At 42.7% G+C, this 24,286-nt stretch overlaps 1 protein-coding gene, 1 long non-coding RNA gene and 2 pseudogenes across 4 annotated transcripts in view; 2 read left to right on the top strand and 2 right to left on the bottom strand.

Annotated features, from left to right (window-relative positions):
• The window catches only part of LOC308526519, a 101,045-nt gene extending 89,336 nt beyond the window's left edge, over nt 1-11,709 (bottom strand). The window contains exon 1 of the long non-coding RNA XR_013996554.1: nt 11,437-11,709. This is a non-coding gene — a long non-coding RNA (uncharacterized lncRNA). The remainder of the gene's footprint in view (nt 1-11,436) is intronic.
• Nucleotides 1-24,286, top strand: part of LOC308525747 (ferritin light chain-like) — a 1,112,779-nt pseudogene that overhangs the window by 326,213 nt on the left and 762,280 nt on the right. The window lies entirely within an intron of this gene.
• Nucleotides 12,099-24,286, top strand: part of LRPPRC (leucine rich pentatricopeptide repeat containing) — a 92,910-nt gene continuing 80,722 nt past the window's right edge. The window contains exon 1 of the mRNA XM_081100610.1: nt 12,099-12,287. Within this exon, the coding sequence (XP_080956736.1) occupies nt 12,139-12,287 (149 nt within the window). The 5' untranslated portion in view covers nt 12,099-12,138. The remainder of the gene's footprint in view (nt 12,288-24,286) is intronic.
• LOC308525773 (calmodulin-like) lies at nt 22,861-23,317 on the bottom strand (annotated as a pseudogene). The gene has a single exon. The product of its transcript is annotated as a calmodulin-like (transcript).

The following is a 24,286-nucleotide window of genomic DNA, read 5'->3' on the forward strand; positions in this document are numbered from 1 at the left end:
AGGCTCCATCACTCAGGTGAAAGGATGCTGTACCCAACCTCCCCACGACTGTATTCCCCCCACACCCGACCACCCCGCCCCCCGTCGTCCCCCCCCCCCCCTGCAAAACACACACACACACAGGCACACTTCTCTTCTGGAGATTCAAGAAGTTTACTAACAGGATCAATTTTCTTAGCAATCTCTTTCAAAACCTTTAAGCCAGCTTTATAAGGAGCACTCGGACACCAGTGCTTCCTTCCTTCTCTCTCTCTCTCTCTCTCTCTCTCCCTGTCTCTGTCTCTCTCCATAAAAAGTAACATTTTATTAAGGGCATTATGTCTGCACTGGCCTATTCTGGTCACAAAGAAGTAGCATAATGCAGTGGAAAGAGATTAGACTTTAATACCAGACATACCTAAATGTGAATCCAAGTTCATTACTATCCAGCTCTGCTACGTTGGGCGGATTACCTAACCTCTCTGATCCCCATTTTCTTTATTTGTAAAAAGGAGACAGTAAGATCTATATTGAGGGAGTCATGGTTAGGATGAAACATATATGTAAAATGCCTAATGTATTGACTTGCCTGCAGTAGCAGCTCAATAAATGATATGCTGTTACTATAAGGGAAACCTGGGACTATGACATCTGAGAGACAAACTTTAGGTGTTAGAGAAACCACAGGATGGCCACTATGTGTGGAAAGGGGTAGTAAGAGGGAGCAAGTAGGTGAGGCTAAAGAAATAAGCAGGGGCTTGCTTCATCACATATGATCTCATGCAAACACAGTAAGGACTTTGAATTTTTGTTCTGAGTGTGATGGAAAAGGTGTAAGAGTTTTGACTAGTGGAATAAAATGATTAGATTTATGTGTTAAAAATATGACTTTGGTTGCTGTGTAGAAAACAGACTGTACATGAGCAGTTGGGAGGACATTCTAGTCGTCCAGATGAGAGCTGACCATGGTAGGAGGTGACGATGCAGGTGGCTAGAAGTGTGAAGTGCAATATGTCTTGATGGTGGAGTTGACAGGGCTTGCTGATGGACTGGATGCATCATGTGAGAGAGAAAGGAGAAATAAATATGATCTTTGGGTTCTTGCTCTGAGGAATTCAGAGAATAGAAGAGTCATTACTGAGAAGGAAGACTGTGAGAGAAGCAGTTTGGATCAGAGCTATCTATTAAATATCCAAGTGGGACCTCAGAGCAGAAGGAATTTGGGTGTCATCATTATAGAAATGGTGTATATGGGGGGGATAAGGACACATTTGTAATACCTTAACTAATAAAGAATTTTTTAAAAAAAAGAAATTATAAAAAGAAAGAAAAAAAGAAATGGTGTATAAAAAAACCTTAAGAGTAGAGGAGTTTGCCAAAGCAGATAGAGAAGAAACCCAAGGACTGCAATGTTTAAAGGTTGGAAAAAGGAGAAAATCCAGTAAAATAGACTTAGGAGGAATATTCACCTCTGGATTTGGCAACATAAAGGTATTGGTAAATGGAATGGTGGGGACAAAAGTCTGATTTGAGTAAGTTCAAAAGTACACAAAAACTGATGAAGCAGAGGAAAAAAACCAGTATAGACAATTCTTTTCAGGAATTTTATTGTACAGGAAAAGGGGGGGGGGCGTGTTCTGGAGGGAGAAGTAGAACCTAGAGGGTTTTTTGTTTGTTTGTTTTTTAAGATGAAATGCATAGTGTTGGGAATCATTTAGAAGAGAGGGGAACTTGAGGGTGCAGGAGAAAGAAGAGAGAATTTCAGGAGTGAAGTCCTTAAAAACAGATAAAGGGAGATGAGATCTGAAAGAAGTGGGAAGATTGGCCTTAGACACAAGAGGAAAGAAGGCCAAATTTATGGGCCCAGATGCAGGAAGCTGACAGAATAACTGTCTTGCATATTCCAGAACAGGGCCTGGACGTGGGCACATCACTGGCATTCTATTAGTATGAGATTTCACAGCACAACATGGGGAAAGTTAATTTTATTTTTCCCCTGGTTCCCTCCCACCAAACCTTCCTGCAGTCTTTGTGGCTTTCTAACCAGACTCCAGCATGGACACTGCATGCTAATGAGACAACACTTGGTCCAATCCCAGGCACTTGTTTCTGAATAATTAATCTGGCATTTTACCAGCACCTACAAGCCACGGTTTTTCTGATGATTAAATAAAAGGCCAAGGCTCTTAACAACTGTCAACTAGCTGTTTGGTATGGTTTGGCTCCATATCATATGAACACACTGGGAAGTCTGGTCTCCCCTCCCCCTTTGGCCCTCCACCAAACCATAGGTCAGACAGCAGGGGGTTCAGTTTAGTCATTCCAAGAAGATGAAGGAAGATAGGATGTCCTGATGATTCGGACCCTTCACACCCGTTTCAAGCATCACCTGAAGCCCCTAGCTTTCCTGAGTCCCTTCCAACCATTCAAGTGCCTTGTTTTTGTAGTTTTCTGGCAATTCTCACATCTCCCTTTTCTCCCACCCCTAGTCTCATATTTCTTCTGTATGTGATCACACCAGCTTAAGTCCCCCAGACTGCATGACTCAAGCCCTAAATTAAAAATAAAAGCCGCTTTCTACTGAGAATTAAACACACACACACACACAGGTTGCTCTCAGCCCAGATTTGAAAATGCCAAACAGAAGCACCACCTTTTAAACAAACTTGGAGACTTTCTTTAAAGATAGCTGAAAGATGGAATTGAGGATTGGTTGGCAACCAGTTTTGAGAAGTCCTGCTGGCAATGCAGAGCTTCCTGAATTCACAAGGGCCTTAGAGGCACTGACATGGCAGAGATTGTTGTGGCAGAAGCAACTGGAAAATGTCCTGAGACTGAAACACAGACAGATTAACATCACCCGGGTGGACACTAATGACTTGCACTTTGAAATGCCAGAGGCTCATACTGCCAGTTAAAACAAGGAAAAAACACATTTCTAGTCTCCAAAGACCTTAGATCTTTCCAGACTCTGCAGGCAAATGCAGTCGTCATGAATTTCAGCAGCTGGGCAGCCCTTTTGTGCCTTCAGGGTAATCATTGCCAGAGTTGCTGTGGGCAGTATAGTCAGTAAGCTGAATCAGACAATCACTGAAAACCTCCCAGAGGTTGTTAGTAATGATTCAACTTATAATTCAATGCAATCAAGCCTACAGCATTTCCAAACACCAACCTTATTTTAGCAGTACTTGGAAAACCGCTCTTTCCTCTGAACATTTACAAGCTCAACAAATGGGTTTCCAAACAAATCTTACGATTTACCATGGACAGATAATTAGAATGTCTTTTCAACCACTGGTGTCTGGATAAAGTAATTTTGTCCCAGCATGGACATTTCTAGGAAATAAACAAAAGTCAAAGAGGACAGGCTTGTTGGAAGCTTTCTCAAAAGGAAAATCTTTCAAGAACTGCTGCTCTCAGCTACAAGAAGGAAATGTTCCCACAATGATTTGATTAGCAAAATAAACATGGATTTGAGTAGTGCAGAGCATCAAAAGGCTATCTGATGTGACCAAAGGGAGGAATATCTGGTTAAACATCTGCAACTGCAAAGGGGTAGGAACTGATAAAATGTAATGACAACCTCATGAATTCAGTCCTTAAATGAATCTAAAATTCCAAGATCAATTTTGCACTTTTCGATTTGGTCAACAAATAACTTAACGGTGCACTGCACCAGGTTCTACACAGAACCGAGTTCTCAGTCAATTTCTGATACAGTTGAGAAGGCAGGACTAACAGAATGAAAGGGGATATAATTAAATGCCAAATTGTGTAATTCTTGTTTTAAGCTGAGTATAAGAAGTTCAGAAATGAGAGAAATCAGTGTTGGCTGAGGTCGAAGAGCTCCTGAGAGGCAGAATAGCCCCTAAATGAACCCAGTATGTCTTCTACTTGGCCTGCCTGCAATTGACACCTATAATATTGTGCCTTTGTAGCAAGGCTGTTATTTAAAACAGTACAAGGTACTGCATGGGAGAACATATTTGCCAATGAAATTTCAGATAAGGACTTGATCTCCAAAATTTACAGGGAACTCATACAACTTAACAAAAGGAAGATAACCCAATCAAAAAATGGGTAAAGGACCTAAATAGACACTTTTCGAAAGAGGACATACAGAAGGCTGAGAGACATATGAAAACATGCTCAAAGTCACTAATCATCTGAGAGATGCAAATCAAAACAACAATGAGATACCATCTCACACCTGTCAGAATGGCTATCACCAACAAATCCACAAACGACAAGTGCTGGGGAGGATGTGGAGAAAAAGGAACTCTCATGCACTGCTGGTGGGAATGCAGACTGGTGCAGCCACTATGGAAGACAGTATGGAGTTTCCTCAAAAAACTAAAAATGGAAATGGAACTCCCATTTGACCAAGTAATCACACTTCTAGGACTATATCCGAAGAAACCAGAAACACCAATCAGAAAGGATATTTGCACCCCTATGTTGATAGCACAATTTATAATAGCTAAAATTTGGAAACAACCTAAGTGCCCATCAGCAGATGAGGGGATTAAAAAACTGTGGTACATCTACACAATGGAATACTACGATGCTATAAAAAAAGAAGGAACTTTACCATTTGACAGCATGGATGGAACCGGAGAGCATTATGTTAAGCGAAATAAGCCAGTCGGAGAAAGATAAATATCACATGATCTCACTCATATGTGGGATATAATGATCAACATAATTTGATAAACAAGAATAGATTCAGAGAAAAATTGCAGGGGAGGGGGGTGGTTAGAGAGCAACCAAAGGACTTGTATGCATGCATATTAGCATAACCAATGGACACAGACACTGGGGCAGTGGGGGCTTGCCCGGGGAGGGAATGGCTTGGGGGGAGGGGTCAATCGGGGGGGAAAAAGGAGACATATGTAAAACTTTAGACAATAAACTTTAAAAAATTAAAAGAAAAAAAGTAAAACAAAACCAAACAAAAAACAGTACAAGGTAGTGGTTCAATACACTGGCTCTGGAACCAGCCTGTCCGGGTTTCAAACCTGGCTCAACCACTTACTAGCAGTGTGTGTGATTCTGAGCAACGTGGCCTTTCTGTGCCTCAGTTCCATTTGTAAAATGTAGTTAATAATAGACTCCATCTCGTAGAACCACTGTCAAAGTGAAATGAGTTAATTTATGCAATTCACTCAATAAATTTATAATTATATGTGTATCAGAATCACCTGGGGAGTTTATGTAAAACATATATGTCATGGGATCTGTAGAAGTTGGAGGAACGAAGCCCTCTAGAGCAGCGAATTATATTTGGGGAGATAGCGGTAGTGTGTAGTACAGACTTTCTTCTTTGAAAGTCTCATTTCCAAGCCATTTTTGGTCAACAGACATTTCACCTTTGCTTTAGGCCGCAGTGGTTCTCAACCTTCTGGCCCTTCTGGTCCTCATGTTGTGACCCCCAACCATAAAATTATTTTCGTTGCTACTTCATAACTGTAATTTTGCTACTGTTATGAATCGTAATGTAAATATTTGATATGCAGGATGGTCTTAGGCGACCCCTGTGAAAGGGTCATTAGACCCCCAAAGGGGTCACAACCCACAGGTTGAGAACCGCTGCTCTAGGGTATTTCTCCTCAAGCTCTATTTTTGCACTGTTTTCCTGTGGAATTTTTTGTTGTTGTGTTAGTTTCAATTTGGAGTATATCTGATTTTTAAAATTAAAAAAATTAGTTATCCTTAATTTGTTCCCTTTTGTTTAAACTTTGGAGTACAGCTTGGCTGTATTTTAATCTTTCAGCATTTTCAGTGCATTATTTTTTTTAAATGTAATGAAATTACAATCAACAAAATAATAAAAAATGATGAGAACACAGAGAATTGAAACATTCCATCCTATCTAATAAAAGAGAAACATGGTAATTGGCGTACGACCGCTACCCTTCCCATTGGCTAATCAGGGAAATATGCAAATTAACTGCCAGCCAAGATGGCGGCCAGCAGCCAGGCAGCTTGAAACTAACATGAGGCTTGCTCGCTTCAGTGACGGAGGACTCCAACGTTCCCCACCTGCCGCTGCAGGCCTCTGAGCTGCAACTCTAAGCAACTATGTAACAAATATAGAAGCTAAACAAAACCCCAGAAACCTGCTTTAGTCCGCCGGGCTTCAGCCAGCAGGATCTCAACATTGTAAGCAAAGACCAGAACCTACTTTCAGCAGTGGAGGCCTAAGAGCTGGAGCCAAGCCTCAAAGCTAAAGCTGGCCCAGAATAAAAAAAAAAAAAGAAGAAAAAAAGGAGCGGTTGGGAGCTTCAGTCACCCCCAGCCTGAAAACAGCCCTCAGCCCCTCACCCAGACTGGCCAGGCACCCCAGTGGGGACCCCCACACTGAAGGGTGTGTGACCAGCTGCAAACAGCCATCATCCCCTCACCCAGGCTGGCTAGGCACCCCAGTGGGGACCCCCACCCTGAAGGATGTGTGACCAGCTGCAAACAGCCATCATCCCCTCAACCAGGCTGGCCAGGCACCCCAGTGGAGACCCCCACCCTGATCCAGGACACCCTTCAGGGCAAACCAGCCGGCACCCACCTGTGCACCAGGCCTCTAACCTATATAGTAAAAGGGTAATATGCCTCCCAGCACCGGGATCAGCGGAGCCGCGAGGCCTCCCGGCACTGGGATCAGCGTGACAGGGGGCAGCGCCCAAACCCCCTGATTGCCCTGTGGCTCTGTGTGTGACAGGGGGCAGGGCCACAACCTCCCTATCCACCCTGCTCTGTTCATGACAGGGGAAGGCGCCCCAACCCCCTGATCAGCCCTGCTCTGTGCCTGATAGGGGGGAGCTCCCCAACCCCCTGATCGCCCTGCGGCTCTGTGTGTGACAGGGTGCGGCACCCCCCCACCCCCCACCACGGGTCCTGCTCTGTGTGTGACGGGGTAGAGCCATAACCTTCCCATCGGCCCTGCCCTGAGTGTGAGAGTGGCGGCGCCCCAACCCCCTGATCGGCTCTGCTCTGTGGGTGATAGAGGGTGGCACCCCAACCCCCTGATGGGACCTGCTCTGTGCGTGACAGGGGGCAACGCCCCAACCCCCGGATTGGCCCTGCTCTGTGCGTGACAGGGTACAGAGCCCCAACCCCCCTGATGGGCCCTGCTCTGTGTGTGACACGGGGTGGCGCCACAACCTTCCGATCGATCGCCCTGCTCTGTGCGTGACAGGGGGCGGCGCCCCAACTCCCCAATCGGCCCTGCTCTGAACCCGACCAGGGGCTGCACCTAGGGATTGGGCCTGCCCTCTGCCACCCGGGAGCAGGCCTAAGCCAGCAGGTCATTATCTCCCGAGGGGTCCCAGACTGTGAGAGGGCACAGGCCGGGCTGAGGGACCCCCCTCCCCCCGAGTGCACAAATTTCTGGGCACCGGGCCTCTAGTTAATAATAAAGAATCAACACTTATTCATGTTTAGAGGAAGCATGCTGCCAAAGAACTAAATCTAAAATTTGGGAGAATGATGATCCTATCCAAACTCAACATGTATTAAATCCTTTTTTCTAGTGCAACAGCAAAAACCTCTCCCAAACTAGTTTAAGTACAAAGGTTACCAATTGGCTCATGCAACTGGGAAGCCCAGGTATAAATTTGGCTTCAAGCACAACTGGATATAGAAACCCCAGTGAAGTCACCTTGGCTCTACTTCTCTATGTGATGTTCTCATTCTCTCCTACAGGTGTCTTCAGTGGGCAGGGAGAATGGCCAGCAGCAATTACTGATTCACATTCTCATGGCTGATGACTCTAGGATAAGACATATGCCATACTAGCTGCATTTATAAATCCAATTGCCTTAGTTTGGGTACCCAAAACGAAAACTCTAGCCAAAAGGATGGAATTCTCTCATAGGCTAGGCCTGGGTCACATGCTGATCCCTGTGTCTATAAGTAGGGGGTGATATTGGAAATCAGAAGAACTATGTATGTAAGAGAAACTGGAACAACAACAACAACAAAATGCTGACACAGTCTTCTCCTTCTCACATGCAGCAATAAAAACATATTTTCCTTCCCACATATAGTTCACAAACTGCTTTAATTTAACATAATTCAACTTTCCCACACTCAACTGAAAACATACCACTAGCTCTCCAGTGGAAGACAACACAAAGACACACATCGTTTCTACATCCTGCTGTGTGAACCATATTTCTAAGTGATTTGCATTCTTCCCAATCAGACCTGGAAAACAGGATGGGCAGCCAAGGACAGCCAGATCAGTGTCTTTGCAACTTAATGCAATGGAAAATCCATATATTCTGTCCTAAGCCCAAGGAAACTCTATTAGTCTCCCTCTCCAATTTAAACTGAAATTACCAGAAGGCAAGTTACATAAAAGCGTCCAACTGTCAAAAGACGAATTTTCAACCCTTAGAGAGGCACAAACTAAAACAGAAAGACCACATTATCTATTGCTCAGAAAAAATGAAATGTATTTTCTAGGTTCTTAAAAACAAAAAAATCAATTAACCAGGAAATTTAAGAGATTCATGTCACATTTCAGGAATTAACAATGACTGTCAATAAGACTTCCTAAAGTTTATTTTCAGCTATTACAAGGATTACAACTGCTTTCTGTCTTGAAGGGACTCAGTTGTATAATACGTTGAAATGCCAATTACGTTTGACTACTATTGATTGATTATTCAGACACCGTCTGCCCTGTGGGAAACACATAAACTTTCAGCCTTCACACATGATAACACTGGGAAAATATCAGCAACAACCCCTTGTTGCCAGTGCTGGTTACTTTCTTATAGTAAATGACCCTGCATCTGTCTTCCTGGTTTGTGGGTTTATGAAAGAATTATTATTTGACAGAAGTGTTGCTGAAGGGTATAACAATGATAAATTGGATCTCCACTTACACTGAGAATCTTGGGCTGTGTGCAAATAAAAGTCAAAGCAGAATATTTTTTGAATAATTGGGAATCACATACATGAATAAATTTGGATATGGAAGATGTAATCACAGATGGAAGAAGCCCAGATTCATTAGACAAGTTGCCTTAAGAGAAAATACAATCATAGCTAAACATTAAATCTGTTGCTTAAAATGTTAAGGTTTTTAAGCAAAATAGGCTTTTAAACTCAAGGCAATCACTGGGTTCTTTGCTCACACTGTTTTGTGTGTGTGTGTGTTTTTAAATCTTTATAGTTGAAAGCATTACATATGTCCCCTTTTTCCCACCCATTGACCTCATCCAGCCTGCCCCCGCCTCCCACCCCAGATCTTCACCACCCTATTGTCTGTGTCCATGGGCCATGCATATATGCATACAAGGTCTTTGGTTGATGATCTTCCACTCACCCATCCTCCCCCCGCCTTCCCTCCGAGATTCTGCAATCCATTCCATGCTTCCATGTCTCTGGATCCACTCTGTTCATCAGTTTATTTTGTTAATTAGATTCCACATATGAGTGAGATCATGTGATATTGTCTTTCTCTGACTGACTTATTTCACTTAGCATGATACTCTCCAGGTCCCTCCATGCTGTCTCCAAGGGTAAGAGATTCTTCTTTTTTACTGCTGCATAGTATTCCATGGTATAAATGTACCACAGCTTTTTTCATTCATTCATCTACTGATGGGCACTTGGGCTATTTCCAGATCTTAGCTATTGTAAATTGGCTCACACTATTTTGAATGGATTTGTGTGAAAACTGGAGAAGACTCCAAAAAGGTGGACAAACAATTATGAGTGATCGGTTCTATTTTTTTTTTAAATAGATTTTATTAATTTTTTTACAGAGAGGAAGGGAGATGAACAGAGAGTCAGAAACATCGATGAGAGAGAAACATCGAACAGCTGCTTCCTGCACACTCCCTACTGGGGATGTGCCTGCAACCAAGGTACATGCCCTTGACCAGAATCGAACCTGGGACCCTTCAGTCCACAGGCTGATGCTCTATCCACTGAGCCAAACCAGTTAGGGCCAGTTCTATTTTCTGACCTTTTGTGATTAACCATAAAGGGCAGGGGCCCTGTTAGGATGCCAAAAAAGTTTAATTGACCTAAGTGAAATGAGAATAATGTCCCCTACCTTGTAAATTTCCCATTCAGGGTTTTGAATACCATACTTCCAGCTTAGAATTTTGAAGATGAATGTTTCTTTCTGTTTTTGTTTTTTTTTTAAATGGTCTTAAATGAAAATCTTTGTCTTAGATTATAATGGCTACAATCTCAGATACTTCATGTTTTATGTAAAACTAGAGGCCCAGTGCATGAATTGATGCACCAGTGGGATCCCTCGGACTGGCCTGTGGGATCAGGCCGAAACTGGCTCTCTGACATCCCCCGAGGGGTCTCGGATTTCGAGAGGGTGCAGGCCAGGCCGAGGGACCCCACCAATGCATGATCAGGGTTGGGGAGGGACGCAGGAGGTTGGCCAGCAGGGGAGAGACCGTGGGAGGGCTCCAGGGCGTGTCCAGCCCGTCTTGCTCAGTCCCCATAGGCAGGATCCCAGCAGCAAGCTAACCTACCAGTCGGAGCATCTGCCCCCTGGTGGTCAGTGCACATCATAGCAAGCAGTTGAGCGGCCTTAGCATATCATTAGCATATTACGCTTTGATTGGTTGAACAGACGACCGGACACTTAGCCTATTAGGCTTTTATTATATAGGATGGGCAAGATTTGGAGTAGCTCAAGTGTTCATTAGTAGATGAGTGAATAAAAAAGCTGTGGAACAACTAAACAATGGGATACTACTCGGCCATAAAAAAGGAAGGAAATCTTGCTCTTTGTGCTAGCGAGAGTATTATGCTAAGTGAAATTAGCCAGTCAGAGAAAGACAAATGCCATATAATTTCACTTACATGTGGAATCTAATGAACAAAATAAACTAACAATCAAAATAGAAACAGGCTATAGATACAGAGAACAGACTGACAGCTGTCAGAGGGGAAGGAGGTCACAGGGCTGGGTGGAAAAGGTGAAGGGATTAAGCCAACACGCAAACACACACGCACACACTCACAGACAGACAACAGTATGGTGATTACCAAAGGGAAAGAGTAGGGGGAGGCTGAAGAGGGTATAGGCGGGATACATGGTGATGGAAGGCGACTTGACTTGGGGTGGTGAAGACAGAATACAATATACACATGATGAATTATAGAATTGTACCCGAGACCTATACAATTTTAACCAACCCCAGTAAGTCAGTAAAAAAAGAAAAAGTGACACAGTTCTTTTTCAAGGAGCTGTCAAGGGAGCTCAACAGCCAAAGGGGAAATGACTAGGCAGGGCTTCCAAAGGTAGCTTCTGAGTGTCCACCTGGGAACGGGAAGGACGCAGCCAGGTGGGGTGGAGGGAGTGGAAGCCTGTCCCACCTGCGCGCAGGGAACTTTTCTGGACCTTAAACCCTGTGAAAGCAAGAGCCTCCCATGTGATCCCCAGGTTTGGCGCCAGACTCTTCCTCGTATTGCTCTTACCTCGGCTTCCGGTGCATGTATTGCAGGAAGCGGGGAGCGTGCGCGCTGGGGAGGATGAGTTCGGTGCAAGCTTTGAAAGTGTCAGACTCCAGCTATATTTCATAAAGCGAGGCACTGCCTAGGGAGGCGGGGTCGGACCTAGGTCTTCCTTTACCCTGTCCCCCGGCACAGTGCAAAGGTCCCCAACGCTTTCCTGTCCCACATTTCTGAGAGCCATGGGACGTCTCCACTCAGTTCGCGCGGCCACACTGAACGCCAGGGGCAGCAGCCTCCGCGCTGAGGACTCCGCACTCCGGGATCTTCACAGTCGGCCCCTCCCCCGAGTTCTCGAGGGTTCTAGTCAGTCGGCCCGCGGCGAGCTCCGGCGTTGACCTGGGAGGAGTCGACCTCTGCCGACTCTACCAACTGAATAGCGTACGGGTGGGGCGGCTAAACATGCTGGGATGAAGGTCATAAAACGGAAAGTGAAACTCCCGTAAATAACAAATAAAGCCCCATTGTCATTTTAAACGTGTCTCGGGGCTCGTCTCTCCTCAGAGAAGTAGGCACTTCCATCTTCCAAGCGAAAACCGACTCAGGGCTCCCCTGGCGTCTGGCGCGCTCGGCCTTGGTCTCTCCCGCGCCGGGCGACCCCGGGGTCACGTGCTCCCCCTGTCCTTCTGGAGGAACGTGCAGGCAGCCTGCGGTCGGCAGAGCCGAGCCATGGCAGCCCTTCTGAGACCCGCCCGCTGGCTCCTCCGCGCCGGGGCGGCCCCGCGCCTCCCGCTCTCCCTGCGCCTCCTCGCCGGCGGCCCAGGCCGGCCGCACGCCGCCCGCTGTCAGCCCGCAGCTCTCGCCGCGCCGGTCCCCGGGTGAGTGCCCCGCACTCCCCGCAGCCCGCCTGCAGTTCGGGCGTCTTCCGGGTGATCAGTCGTGGACCCTGGAGGGGCATGGTCCCTCCTGCCCCCTCTCCGTGCCCGCTCGCCGCTCCAGGGCTGAACACCCCGGGGCATCGGACCATGCTCCCTACAGGGATTTTCGGGTGATGGGGTTGGTCGCCTTCAGAAGGTCATGGCCGCGGGCAGGGCTTATTTCCGGTTAGGATCATGTCCTCCGGCTACCTCCGGCCTACGAAGCCGAGGGGGGCTGTGAAGGCTGCTGCGAGGGTCGGCTGTTACTCTCCTTAGGATTGACCGGCCAGGGCTGTCCCATGGGCATGCATTATTGGTGATCAGTAACCAGCTAGGACTTCGATTTTGAGTTTTATTTCGGGGGGCGGAGGGGGAGAATAGGTGGGGAGTTTTGAATGAGCCTAGGGATAGCTTAGAGATGGTCATTTAATTATGATCAGTTTGGGATTTTGCATGAATTTCCTGGTATTTATGAGATTGTGGTATGGGCTGGGAGTTGTCACCGTAGGCTCGGTAAGTGGCGATGAATGAATAAATGAACACATGCAAGGCACTCCGTGGGGACTCCAAAGGCAAGTTAAATTCTCAGTGGGTGTCAAATGTGAGTAAATGCCCTCATGGATTGAAGTTTATCAAGAGATAGGTTTGGTGTTAGACTTTTGGGGGTGGGGGTGGGGACTAAGGAAGCCTGATGAAAGTGTTCCTTTGAATAGTATTCCTGACCACTGAGAAGGGGAGATGGCCACTGAGGTTTTAGAATTGGGGAAAAGCTGACTTTGAAAGACCAGTGTTTAAAGGTATTTTGGGAGACAGCATAAGAACTAAGACTGAGCTAAGGATCTGTAATAGGCCCGGGCTGGCGTGCTGACCTCTATTTGTTTGCTTAGTGCCATTAGACAAGTTCCTTAATTTCTCCAGCCAGGCCTATTTCCTTAGGTATAAAGTGGGAGTAGTGTTGGTAGTGGGGCCTGGTCCCTAGTAAGTGCTTTATTAGTTACTATAGTAATAAGTATGATTACATGGATCTTTGTGCACCGGCCTGGAAACCGGCTCTCTGCATGAAATTAAATGGAGGAAATGTTTCATGGCTGCTTAACAACTTAGTTATAAATCTTGGGAATGTAGCCTACTTGTAGCCTGGAGCCTGCCTGGATTTTCTCATTAGGCCTCAGCCATTGACCTTCTTGCCTCTGCTTTCGCAGAACTACATCTTTTGGCTTTCAGAGTGTTCTTCTGACAAAGAAAGTTATGCCAGTTACTTTTATTTGTCTAGTCCTTAACATCCCTTGAAGGGTCTATCATTCATCTTCACTGTTGCATTTGAGGGACACAACAGAGGGAACACAATCTAGTAGAAAGGGTGTCCTATATAATAATCCTATATAATAAAAGCATAATTTGCTAAGTGTCTGACGAATCGGTTGACCGCTCGACCAGTCGCTATGATGTGCACTGACCACCAGGGGGCAGACGCTCTGACTGGTAGGTTAGCTTGCTGCTGGGGTCCAGCTGATGGGGACTGGGCAAGAGGGCCAGACATGCCCTGGAGCCCTCCCACGGCCCCTCCCCATCCGGAGGGCCCCAATGGGCTCCTATAAGGGTCAGCTGGCCATCCTCCCGTGGCCCCTCCCTGGCCAGCCAACCAACCTCCCAGGGTCCTTCCCCGGCCAGCTGGCCCCCATTGGCTCCCCTGATCACCTGACAGGCCAAGGGGCCCCACCCATGCACAAATCCGTGCACTGCGCCTCTAGTTCAATTATAGACGGTCTGGGTGTTCATCAGACCTGGGTTCCATTTACTTGCTACAAAATCTTAACCTAACCTCTTTTATCCTCAGTCTCATCTGTAAAGTAGAGGTAACAGGTCTTTCCTGCTTCTTTGTAAAATTGAGTTCTTGTCATTTAGGACTCAACTTAAATGCTATTTCTTTAGAGAAGCCTTATGTCAACACTCTAAAACAGTGGTTCTCAACCTGTGGGTCGCGACCTCTTTGGCGGTCGAACGACCCTTTCACAGGGGTTGCCTAAGGCCATCCTGCATATCAGATATTTACATTACGATTCATAACAGTAGTAACATTACAGTTACGAAGTAGCAACGAAAATAATTTTATGGTTGGGTCACAACATGAGGAACTTTATTTAAAGGGCCAGAAGGTTGAGAACCACTGCTCTAAAAACTACCCTATTTTAGTTTTATCATGGCATATTTCACTTGTCTGATATTACTTGTTTATCTTTTCTCTATTTTCTTAGAAAATAAGTTGTGTGAGAGCAGAACTTTGTCTTATTCACCACTGTGTGCTCAGCAAGTAAAGAAGTATTTGTCCACTTATTCTCCTGGGCACTAAACCCTTTTTCTATGCAATCTTCTATCCCTCAGCCTCTAAGCATGCCTAGGTCTTTCCCACCTGAAAGACAAAACTTTTCCCAGGACTCTAGACTTATTCTAGATCAGCAGTTCTCAACCTGTGGGTCGCGACCCCTTTGGGGGTCGAACGACCTCGAACAACCCTTTAACAGGTGTCGCCTAAGACCATCGGAAAACACATATAATTACATATTGTTTTTGTGATTAATCACTATGCTTTAATTATGTTCAATTTGTAACAATGAAATTGGGGGTCACCACAACATGAGGAACTATATTAAAGGGTCGCGGCATTAGGAAGGTTGAGAACCACTGCTCTAGATGCTTCCCAACCTCTTCCCTGTCTGTACTCCCATCCTGCATTTCCTCACTTTGCATCCACTCATCTACCCACTGCAGTTACCTCTGCAAAAGCCATCGTTGTCTTGTTTACTGCCTTTTTTATTGTATATATTTAAATTATAAAACTCATGAGGAACAATTGCAAAATGCAGGGGAAAAGCAGTAAACTAAAAATCATCCTAATTCTATAACCCAGAAAGAACCATTGATATATATAACTCCTTCTAGTCACTTATGTATGTGTGAGATGATCCATGTTCAAGGCCTTGCTCTCTGGCATATTACTCTGTCTCCCATTTTGCCTGCGTTAGACCCTTTTCTTGGCATCGGTGATATTACTTTCTTGTCTTTAGAATTTTTCTCACTGGCTTTGGTGCTTCCTTTTTCCTCTGTTTATCTCTTAAATGTTGATGTTTTGGTGGGTTTGGTCCTTCGTCCTTTGCTTTTTAATTTTTTATCCCCTTTGGGTGACCTCTTCCATTTTCAGGGTATCAGCCCCTACCTACCTGATGATGGCATGATTTCTCTTCCTGTACATAGACTATTTACTAGACATCATGATTGAACTACAGGTACTTCAGATCCATCACATCTCATATTGGACTAGTCTTTCCTCCCAAATCTGTTCCTTGTATGTTTTGTGCTTTTGTGAATATTGCTATTGCTGTTTCCTTGAGATTTCTCATTCATATTTCGTTGACACCTCCCCCACCCCCATGTATTGACTCCACAGTGATGAAGTCTTATTAGATCTACTTCATATGGAATGAATCTGTTTCTCCAACTCCCATATCATTCCCTAGTCTCCTTGATAATCTGATCATGTCATTTTATTACTTACAGTCAGACACTGTGGTGACTCCCATTAGTTCCAGGATAAGGTGCTCCATGATCTGGAGATGTTGGAGCCTCACTTCTTATGAGTTCTTTCCCATGGCATCCTATATTCTAACCATACCAAACTACTATTTTGAAGTCTACAGGGTTTCTGAAACTATAATGAGTATAAGAATTTCCTGGGGATATTGTTAAAAATGTAGGTTTTGCCCTAGCCTGTTTGGCTCAGTGGATAGAGCGGCAGCCTGCGGACTGAAGGGTCCTGGGTTTGAATCCAGTCAAGGGCACATGCTCAGGTTACAAGCTCGCTCCCCAGTATGGGGCGTGCAGGATGCAGCCAGTCAATGATTGCTTCACATCATTGATGTTTCTATCTCTCTCTCCCTCTCCCTTCCTCTCTGTAATCAATAAAAATATATTTTAAAAAAATTTAAGAAGTAGGTTTGGATTTTATAAATCTAGGCAGGGGACTGAGATTCTGCATTTTTAACAGGCCCCCAAATGATAAAAATGCTGGTCTGTGGACCAGCAAGGCTCTGGTGGGCCATGCTGCATATCTGCTTGCTTTTGAATATAATGTTGACTCTTGAGATATGTCTCCCTTTCCCCCTACTCAAATGTTCCCCTTCTTTGTTAAATCTTTCTTGTACTTTCTCTCATAGCCAGACTCACTAAAGCATCCATTAACATGATTACATGTGTGACCACCAACACTCCAGACCTGGCTGTAAGTTCCTTGAAGGCAGGAACTTTGTTTTATTTTTTTTGGCCTTGAGTTGAGGATATCAATGAAAATCTTAGACATTGAGTAAGGAATATTGTGAGATGCAAAGAAGTTTGGGCCCATTAGCCCATTCTTATAGTGTAGTTAATTTCCACACATTCACTCTGATCTTTATTTCCAGGAATGTCCTGTCTGAGAAGGAAAGATGAGTATTACTAAGTGAATATATTAATCTGTTTTCAAAATTGGAGACCCAAACACTATATACTTTTTTTAGAGAGAGGAAGAGTGAGAGAAGGAGAAGGACAAATATCGATATGAGAGAAGCATTGATTGGTTACATGTGCCCCAACTGGGCATGGAACCTGCAACCTGGGTATGTACCCTGACCGAAAATTGAACCCACCACCTTTTGGTGCACAGGATGACACTCCAACCAACTGAGCCACACTGACCGGGGCTAAAAAGTATATACTTTTAGCCCTAGCCAGGTTTGCTCAATGGTTAGAGCGTCAGCCTGCTGACTGAAAGGTCCCAGGTTCGATTCCGGTCAAGGGCATGTACCTTGGTTGTGGGCACATCCCCAGTAGAGGTGTGCAGGAGGCACCTGATCGATGTTTTTCTCTCATCGATGTTTCTGACTCTCTATCCTTCTCCCTCCCTATAAAAATTCAATAAATATATTTAAAAAATATATATATATTTTTTAAAAGTATATACTTTTATATTTTTTAGTCTTACTCTTCATTTTCCTATGTTAGTACTTAAACATTTTTTTTTCTTTTAAATCCTCACCTGAGGATATGTTTTCATTGATTTTTAGAGAGAGAAAGAAACACTGATCTGTTGCCTCACGCATGTGCCCCAGTTGAGGATGGAACTTGCAACCTAGGTACATGCCCTGATTGGGAATCGGACCCATAACCTTCTGGTGTATGGAACGACGCTCCAACCAACTGAGCCACCTGGCCAGGGCAGCACTTTTTTTAAACAAATGTTTTCTTAAAAAACAGCTCTTACCATCTTCTTTGGGGAGGTGGAAGAGCAACACTTTTGCTTTCTCACACTCATTTTCTCATACTTCTGGATTATAAGCTGCTTATATATTTCTTGTGAGAGTTTTAAGAATGATACTTATGTGCTTCAGAGGAAAGATTAGCTTTGAGCTAAATCAATTTGGAAGTTGATCTAGATTGATGGTTGGCTCCAAGGTGAAGATCGCATATTGCCCTATGACAGAATGATGTGACGTGTCAACGTTGGAAGGAAAGAAAACTGTTGTTTATCACTTAAAAAATTTTTTTCTCAAGCATTTAGAGTATGTCTGGGTCCTTTGGGGATGTGATTCAGCCTCTGCTCCTTGTGTATATAAATTTATCAATTACAGAGGATTATGATAGGCACAGTGCAACAATTACATTAGTGCTACCCATAGGAGATGAATTTACTTTTAGAGAGAAGAGCAATCACATTTGTTTTGTGGTAGGGGATCACTTGAGTTTGAGAGGACGCACGCCCCAGTGTTCCAGGGGAAAAGAGCATGAAGAAACTTGGAGGTGGTACTTTTATCCTGTGTGACTAATGTGGGGTGGAAGTTGATACTGCAGAGGCCATTTGCTTCCTTAAAGCTAACAAGGTTGATTAGAAAGTTGGTCATTTCATGGTTGGGAGCCTTTGAAAGGTTTTGAGGTACGAATGTTGACAAAGTTCGCATAGACTCATGGAGAGATAGAGGCTGGAGATGGACAGACCAGTTAGGAACAACATAATACTACACGTTAGGACTAATAGGGCCTCAACTAGTTGGTGCAGAACTGAGGCAAGATACTTCCTTTTCTTGAGAGAGAGAGGACGAGAGATTGGTAAGGATGCTAACAGAATTAGGAAGAATAGATTTGGAGATTAATATAAACCTTTAGTTTAGATCTGTACCATTTTCAAAGCGTATTTGTATGAATACATCACACATTTCAAAGTAGGAAATTGAGGCTTAGAAGAGTGAACTATTTTATCCAGGATCTCCAGTTGGGGTTCAACTACTGTAACTCCCAGTTCTGAAATGTTTTAAATATGTTGTAGTTTAGGTCATGAAGGTTTTTAAAGACATAAAAACATTTTTTAAAAAGACAGTATATGATTTATGATATAAATTTAGAAATTAAAGACTATCACAAGTAAGTAAGCACATGAAAAGATCTCAGAATGTAAACTCTGCAAGGGATCATTAGAGTAATCTACTTCATCCCACCCTCACATTGTAGACTTTAAAGAGTATCCACATCACATTATAGGTCTCAACCTGGTTAACTGACTCTTCATCACTTCCTGTCAGAGCTGAGACATCCCTGTGGACTGCAGTAGCCTGAGCTGGATGGGACATCTGGATAGGGAGAAAGGAATGGCATTGGTGGTTCAAGCCAGGAGACTATTATCAAAGTGTAGGGGAGTTGCACACATTTTTAGTCTGAAATTCTGTGACTTACCATAAAATACAAAGCTGTGTTTGAGGGACAGCTTTAACTGGGCAAGACTTTTTGAAGAATTGAGGCTTTGCAAAATAATTCAGGGAGAAAGTTATTGTGACAGCTCCTCAAAAGACTAGAAAAAAGGCCGATCAGCAGATGTTTTTTGAGGACTGTTCTGTTAGGAATCTGATAACTGCTTTTTTAAATGTGCTTTTTACAAGGTAGTATTTTTCTTCATATGAGGAACTAATGCTTAGACCAAATACCTTTTCCAAAGCCAGGTAGCTGTTAAATAGTTTAGCTTGAATTTCAATAGGCCCTTTAAAGTAAGTCTTATGTGCTTTCTGTAGTACATTGAAAAAAGAAAATGCTCTAGAAAATACATAGTTAATATTTATTACAGTTATTTTGCTAGGTTTTTTATATACATTTTTTCAGTGTTGTCCAAACTTGGGGCATTTGTATACTGCCTTCAGATTTTTTGCCAAAACTGAGTACTACCTAAACCAGCCGTGGGCAAACTACGGCCTGCGGGCCGAATCCGGCCCATTTGAAATGAATAAAACTAAAAAAAAAAAGACCGTACCCTTTTATGTAATGATGTTTACTTTGAATTTATATTAGTTCACACAAACACTCCGTCCATGCTTTTGTTCCAGCCCTCCGGTCCAGTTTAAGAACCCATTGTGGCCCTCGAGTCAAAAAGTTTGCCCACCTCTGACCTTAACTGTTATTTATAATATATTTTTCTTAACATTGGTTTTTAGGTTTAAACTGACATTTTTATAACTTAATTTTCCCTTAAGTGGGAATTGTAGTAAAATAAAGAGCTTGCTGTGATAAGTATTTTAAAATATTTATTGCAATACATAGAACTACTCAAATGGAAAATCTTTTTCTATATGAAATCTAAAACCATCTTCCCTAGCAGAAGTGTGATATTTTGGGAAACAGTGTATATCTCAGTCAATCTTTATGATAGTCTTGTGAGGTAAATACTGTTACCTCTCAAATTTTACAGGCTTTGAGAGAGTTGCAGTAACTTGGCCAAAGTCTCATATCTTGTAAATGGCAGAGCTTGAACTCAGGCTGGTCTGTAGGACTCAAGCCCACACTCTTACTGCTTATGTATTTCCACCAGCCCATAGAGCAGTGATGGTGAACCTTCTGAGCTCGGCCTGTCAGCATTTTGAAAAACCCTAACTTAACTCTGGTGCCATGTCACATATAGAATTTTTTTTATATTTGCAACCATAGTAAAACAAAGATTTATATTTTTGGTATTTATTTTATATATTTAAATGCCATTTAACAAAGAAAAATCAACCAAAAAAATGAGTTCGCGTGTCACCTCTGACACGCGTGTCATAGGTTCTCCATCACTGCCATAGAGCCTTCTTTTTTTGCCTTTAAGATTGTGCCTATCAATTGTTTATGAAAATGGTACATAATAGTGTCAGATGTATACAGAGAATTAAGTAAGCACTTAATACGTGAGATTTTCTTCACTACATGTAGGTAAGAATTAACAAATTGTGGGGTGAGACTTGGAATTTGTAATTAAATCAGGTGCTGGCCGTGGTGCTGTGTATTTCTGTCCCATCTATACTGCCCATTGTAGTCCAAGTTTCCATCATTCTCTCACCTGGACTACACTGCAATAGCTTCCTCAATGGTGTCTCTCTTTTAATTCTTGCTGCCCTCTAATTTATTCTCCATCCAGCAGCCTGACTGATCTTTTCAAAACAGAAATAGATCATGCTTTATAAGCCTATAAGTTCTAATACAGTCCTGTTCCTGAAATAAAATCTGTATCTAGAAAAAAAAATCAGACTTTAGCTTCAAAATATTTTATGGCCTAGCCAGTTTTCCTTTCAAACCTCATCCCATCTGGTGCTTACTTGCTTGGCCTGCTGACTCTTCTACTTTGCTTGGAAGGATGGGTGTGAAGGGTGAGAGGGATTGAACAATAAAATAGTCATCCTAAGATTTTGAGCTTTAGGGTACAGTGTAGTAGTGGTATAGTGAATAGCAGTGGAGCAATTTGAAAGGAGTACCAACCACTTTAGGAGTATTCTTTTTGAATTTTTAATACCTTAAAACTTAAGTGGGGTCAGTATGTGTGTAAAATGTATTAAAATAATTCTATACTGTGACCAAGTTGGGGTCTATTCCAGGTGTACAAGGCTGGCTCAACACTTGAAAACCAATTAATATAATCAACCATATCAACAGGCTAAAGAAAACACAAGTGGAATAGTCAAAATAAGGGATTGGTGAGAACATAAATGATGTTTGCAATCCCCATTGACTACAGAATGGTACAACAAAGTAGCTAAGAGGGCAGCTTTATGAAAATCAGTCTTGTGTTTTATAAGCATACTAGAGACCTGGTGCATGAAATTTATGCACGGGTAAGGTCCCTAGGCCTGGCGGGCAATCAGGGCCTTTCGCTGCCAGCCTGGGCTTTCCTTCCAGCTGCTGGCTGGGGCCTCCCTTCCCCAGCTGCTGGCTACTGGCCAGGGTCTTCCTTTGTTCCGCGCTGCCCCCTGGTGGTCAGCGCATGTCATAGCAAGTGATCAAATTCCTGGTTGAACTCCCGAGGGGACACTTTGCATATTAGCCATATATATGTATATATCATATATTATATATCAGGGGTCCTCAAACTACGGCCCGCGGGCCACATGTAAATACAAATATTGTATTTGTTCCCGTTTTGTTTTGTTTTTTACTTCAAAATAAGATATGTGCAGTGTGCATAGGAATTTGTTCATAGTTTTTTTTTAAAACTATAGTCCTGCCCTCCAACGGTCTGAGGGACAGTGAACTGGCCCCCTGTTTAAAAAGTTTGAGGACTCCTATTATATATCATATATATGTTATATATATGTATATATCATAAAATCTAAATCCTTTACTTGTCTTTCCATTACCTAGTCTCACCTTTACTGTTAATAGGGAAACTGGGTAGAGGAGGAAGAGGGTATATGGGAATTCTGTACTTCACAGATAATGCTTCTGTTAACCTAAAAATGCCTTGAAAAAGTGAACTATTAATTTTAGAAAGACCGAGCCTTTTGACAGATGGAAGCCTGCTTATAAAAATCTGGTTCTTGTAGTTTTTTTTTGAGTGGGGGGAGGAGCAGGTAAAAAAATTTTTATTGGAAAACAATATACAACTTGGAATGGATTTGAGGCAAATTGTGCTATGAACAGATTTTCTTTAAGTGGCTAAACAAAGTTTAAAAAGCAATAACAATAAAAGAAAATGTTTCTGGTATAGGATCAGCAGTACAAAAAAATATTGTACAAGTATCTGGATAATACACCCATTTTGCAATAGTGCCACTTTTAAGTACATATTGTTGGCTGTCCATAGTCCATGCAGAGTTACAACTCCACACTTCAACAACAACATGCTGACAGTTCCTAAAGAAAACTACTTTAAAAAAGTAGTTAACCAGATGTTCCCTCAGTTGACCAACTCCATCTAAGTTTAGATGTGCAGAAGGGTTTAGATATATCCAGAGTAAGCCACATGCAACATGATACTTGATCATTTTTCTAAAATCAAGTTTCAGGACAATGACGGTAAGGGAAGAAAACATGGAGGAATAAAGTCCTAATTATGATACATGCATTTTTTTTTTTTTTGACAGTAGGGGGAACCTTTTACAGATAAGTTACAAAGAAAAGGCAAATAAACAATTTTTGTACAAGAAATTTAACACATTCTGTACACTTGATCTTAGCCAAAAGGCCGAGAAGCGATAACACATTCTGTACAGTATCTTCACTTTGCTGTCTTCATTTGTACAAACTATAGCTTACTTGACCATCACCATCAATATCTGCTTCCCTGATCATTTCATCAACCTCTTCATCTGTTAACTTCTCTTCAAGGTCTGTCATCACATGGCGAAGCTCTGCTGCACTAATATAGCCATTGCCCTCCTTATCAAACACACGGAATGCTTCTTGAGTTTCTTCTTCACTGTCTGTGTCTTTCATTTTTCTTGCCATCGTTGTCAGAATTCTGGAAAGACGACTGTGCCGTTACCATCAGCATCCCCTTCATTTTCATGTCCTGTAACTCTACTTTGTGGGATTCTGTCCAAAAGACCTCATTATGTTCCCAATCCCTTTGTTATAGTCCCATCACCATCCTTGTCAAATAGTGAAAAAGCTTCTTTGAATTCTGCAGTCTGCTCTTCAGTCAGTTGGTCAGCCATGCTGCAAGCGCTACTGGTCTCCGAGATGTGACTACACAACCACTCAGCTCACTCGCTCAACTCGGACTAATCTCTTGTAGCTTTTTGAAATACAGACACTCCACTATAAAATTGTTATTTTTTTTAGTAAAGAGTCAAAAATCACCACCACCATTTTTTAAAAAATGAGAAAAATAACTTTAAATGCCAGATTTTGCCAGAGAAAATTCATGGGTAACCTGAATATTAGTGGTGAGTACTAGAGTCTTAAAAGGGGAACTCCTGAGCCTTTTATGACAGGTTATGTGGTTACATCAATTTTTTTGATCATTGGCATATTTGGAAGCATGCGTTTCAGCTTGTGCCAGCTGATGAGTAGATGCCTATCTTGCATGGACCCATCATAACCCCTAGACTTGTTCTTTCCCTCTGTCACAACTTACCAGGCTATAAAAGTTTTGTCTCTTTCAAGATGTGTTTAGTGAATTTAAACAATTTCTGGGCCAGATAATAAATGTAGAAAGCACTGCCACGTGGGGAAGCGCTGGAGAATCCTCTTGAAGACTGAAGAATTCTTTGATTTAAATGTGTAATCCTTCCCTACCCCAATTTATTTTATAGCAGATTCTATTTCAACTTAATTAATGAAAGCCACACTTATGTTTAATGGCTGCATTAAAGATTTATAAGAAAAATTAGCTTTAGAGTGTTCAGAATGCTGTGCTAGTATATTAACATTTCTGTCTTCTGCCTGAATTTTGTTTTGTGTTTGGTGTTAACATTTTAAAACTGAATTAAATAACAAAGGTGTTATTTATTTATTTATTTAGTTAGTCTTTTCACAGTATCAGATTTGGATTATGTAAAAGACTTTGGCAAATATGCTTACTACAATTTGAAATCACTATAATCAACTTTTGTTGTTGAACAATGTGACTGCATTTGAACTTGACACATTATTTTGGGTGATTTAAAATATCATTTTTGTGTTTGCTTGATTAACAAAGG

Source organism: Myotis nattereri (genome assembly GCF_964212035.1).
Source record: "Myotis nattereri genome assembly, chromosome: 10".
Classification (NCBI taxonomy): Eukaryota; Metazoa; Chordata; class Mammalia; order Chiroptera; family Vespertilionidae; genus Myotis; species Myotis nattereri.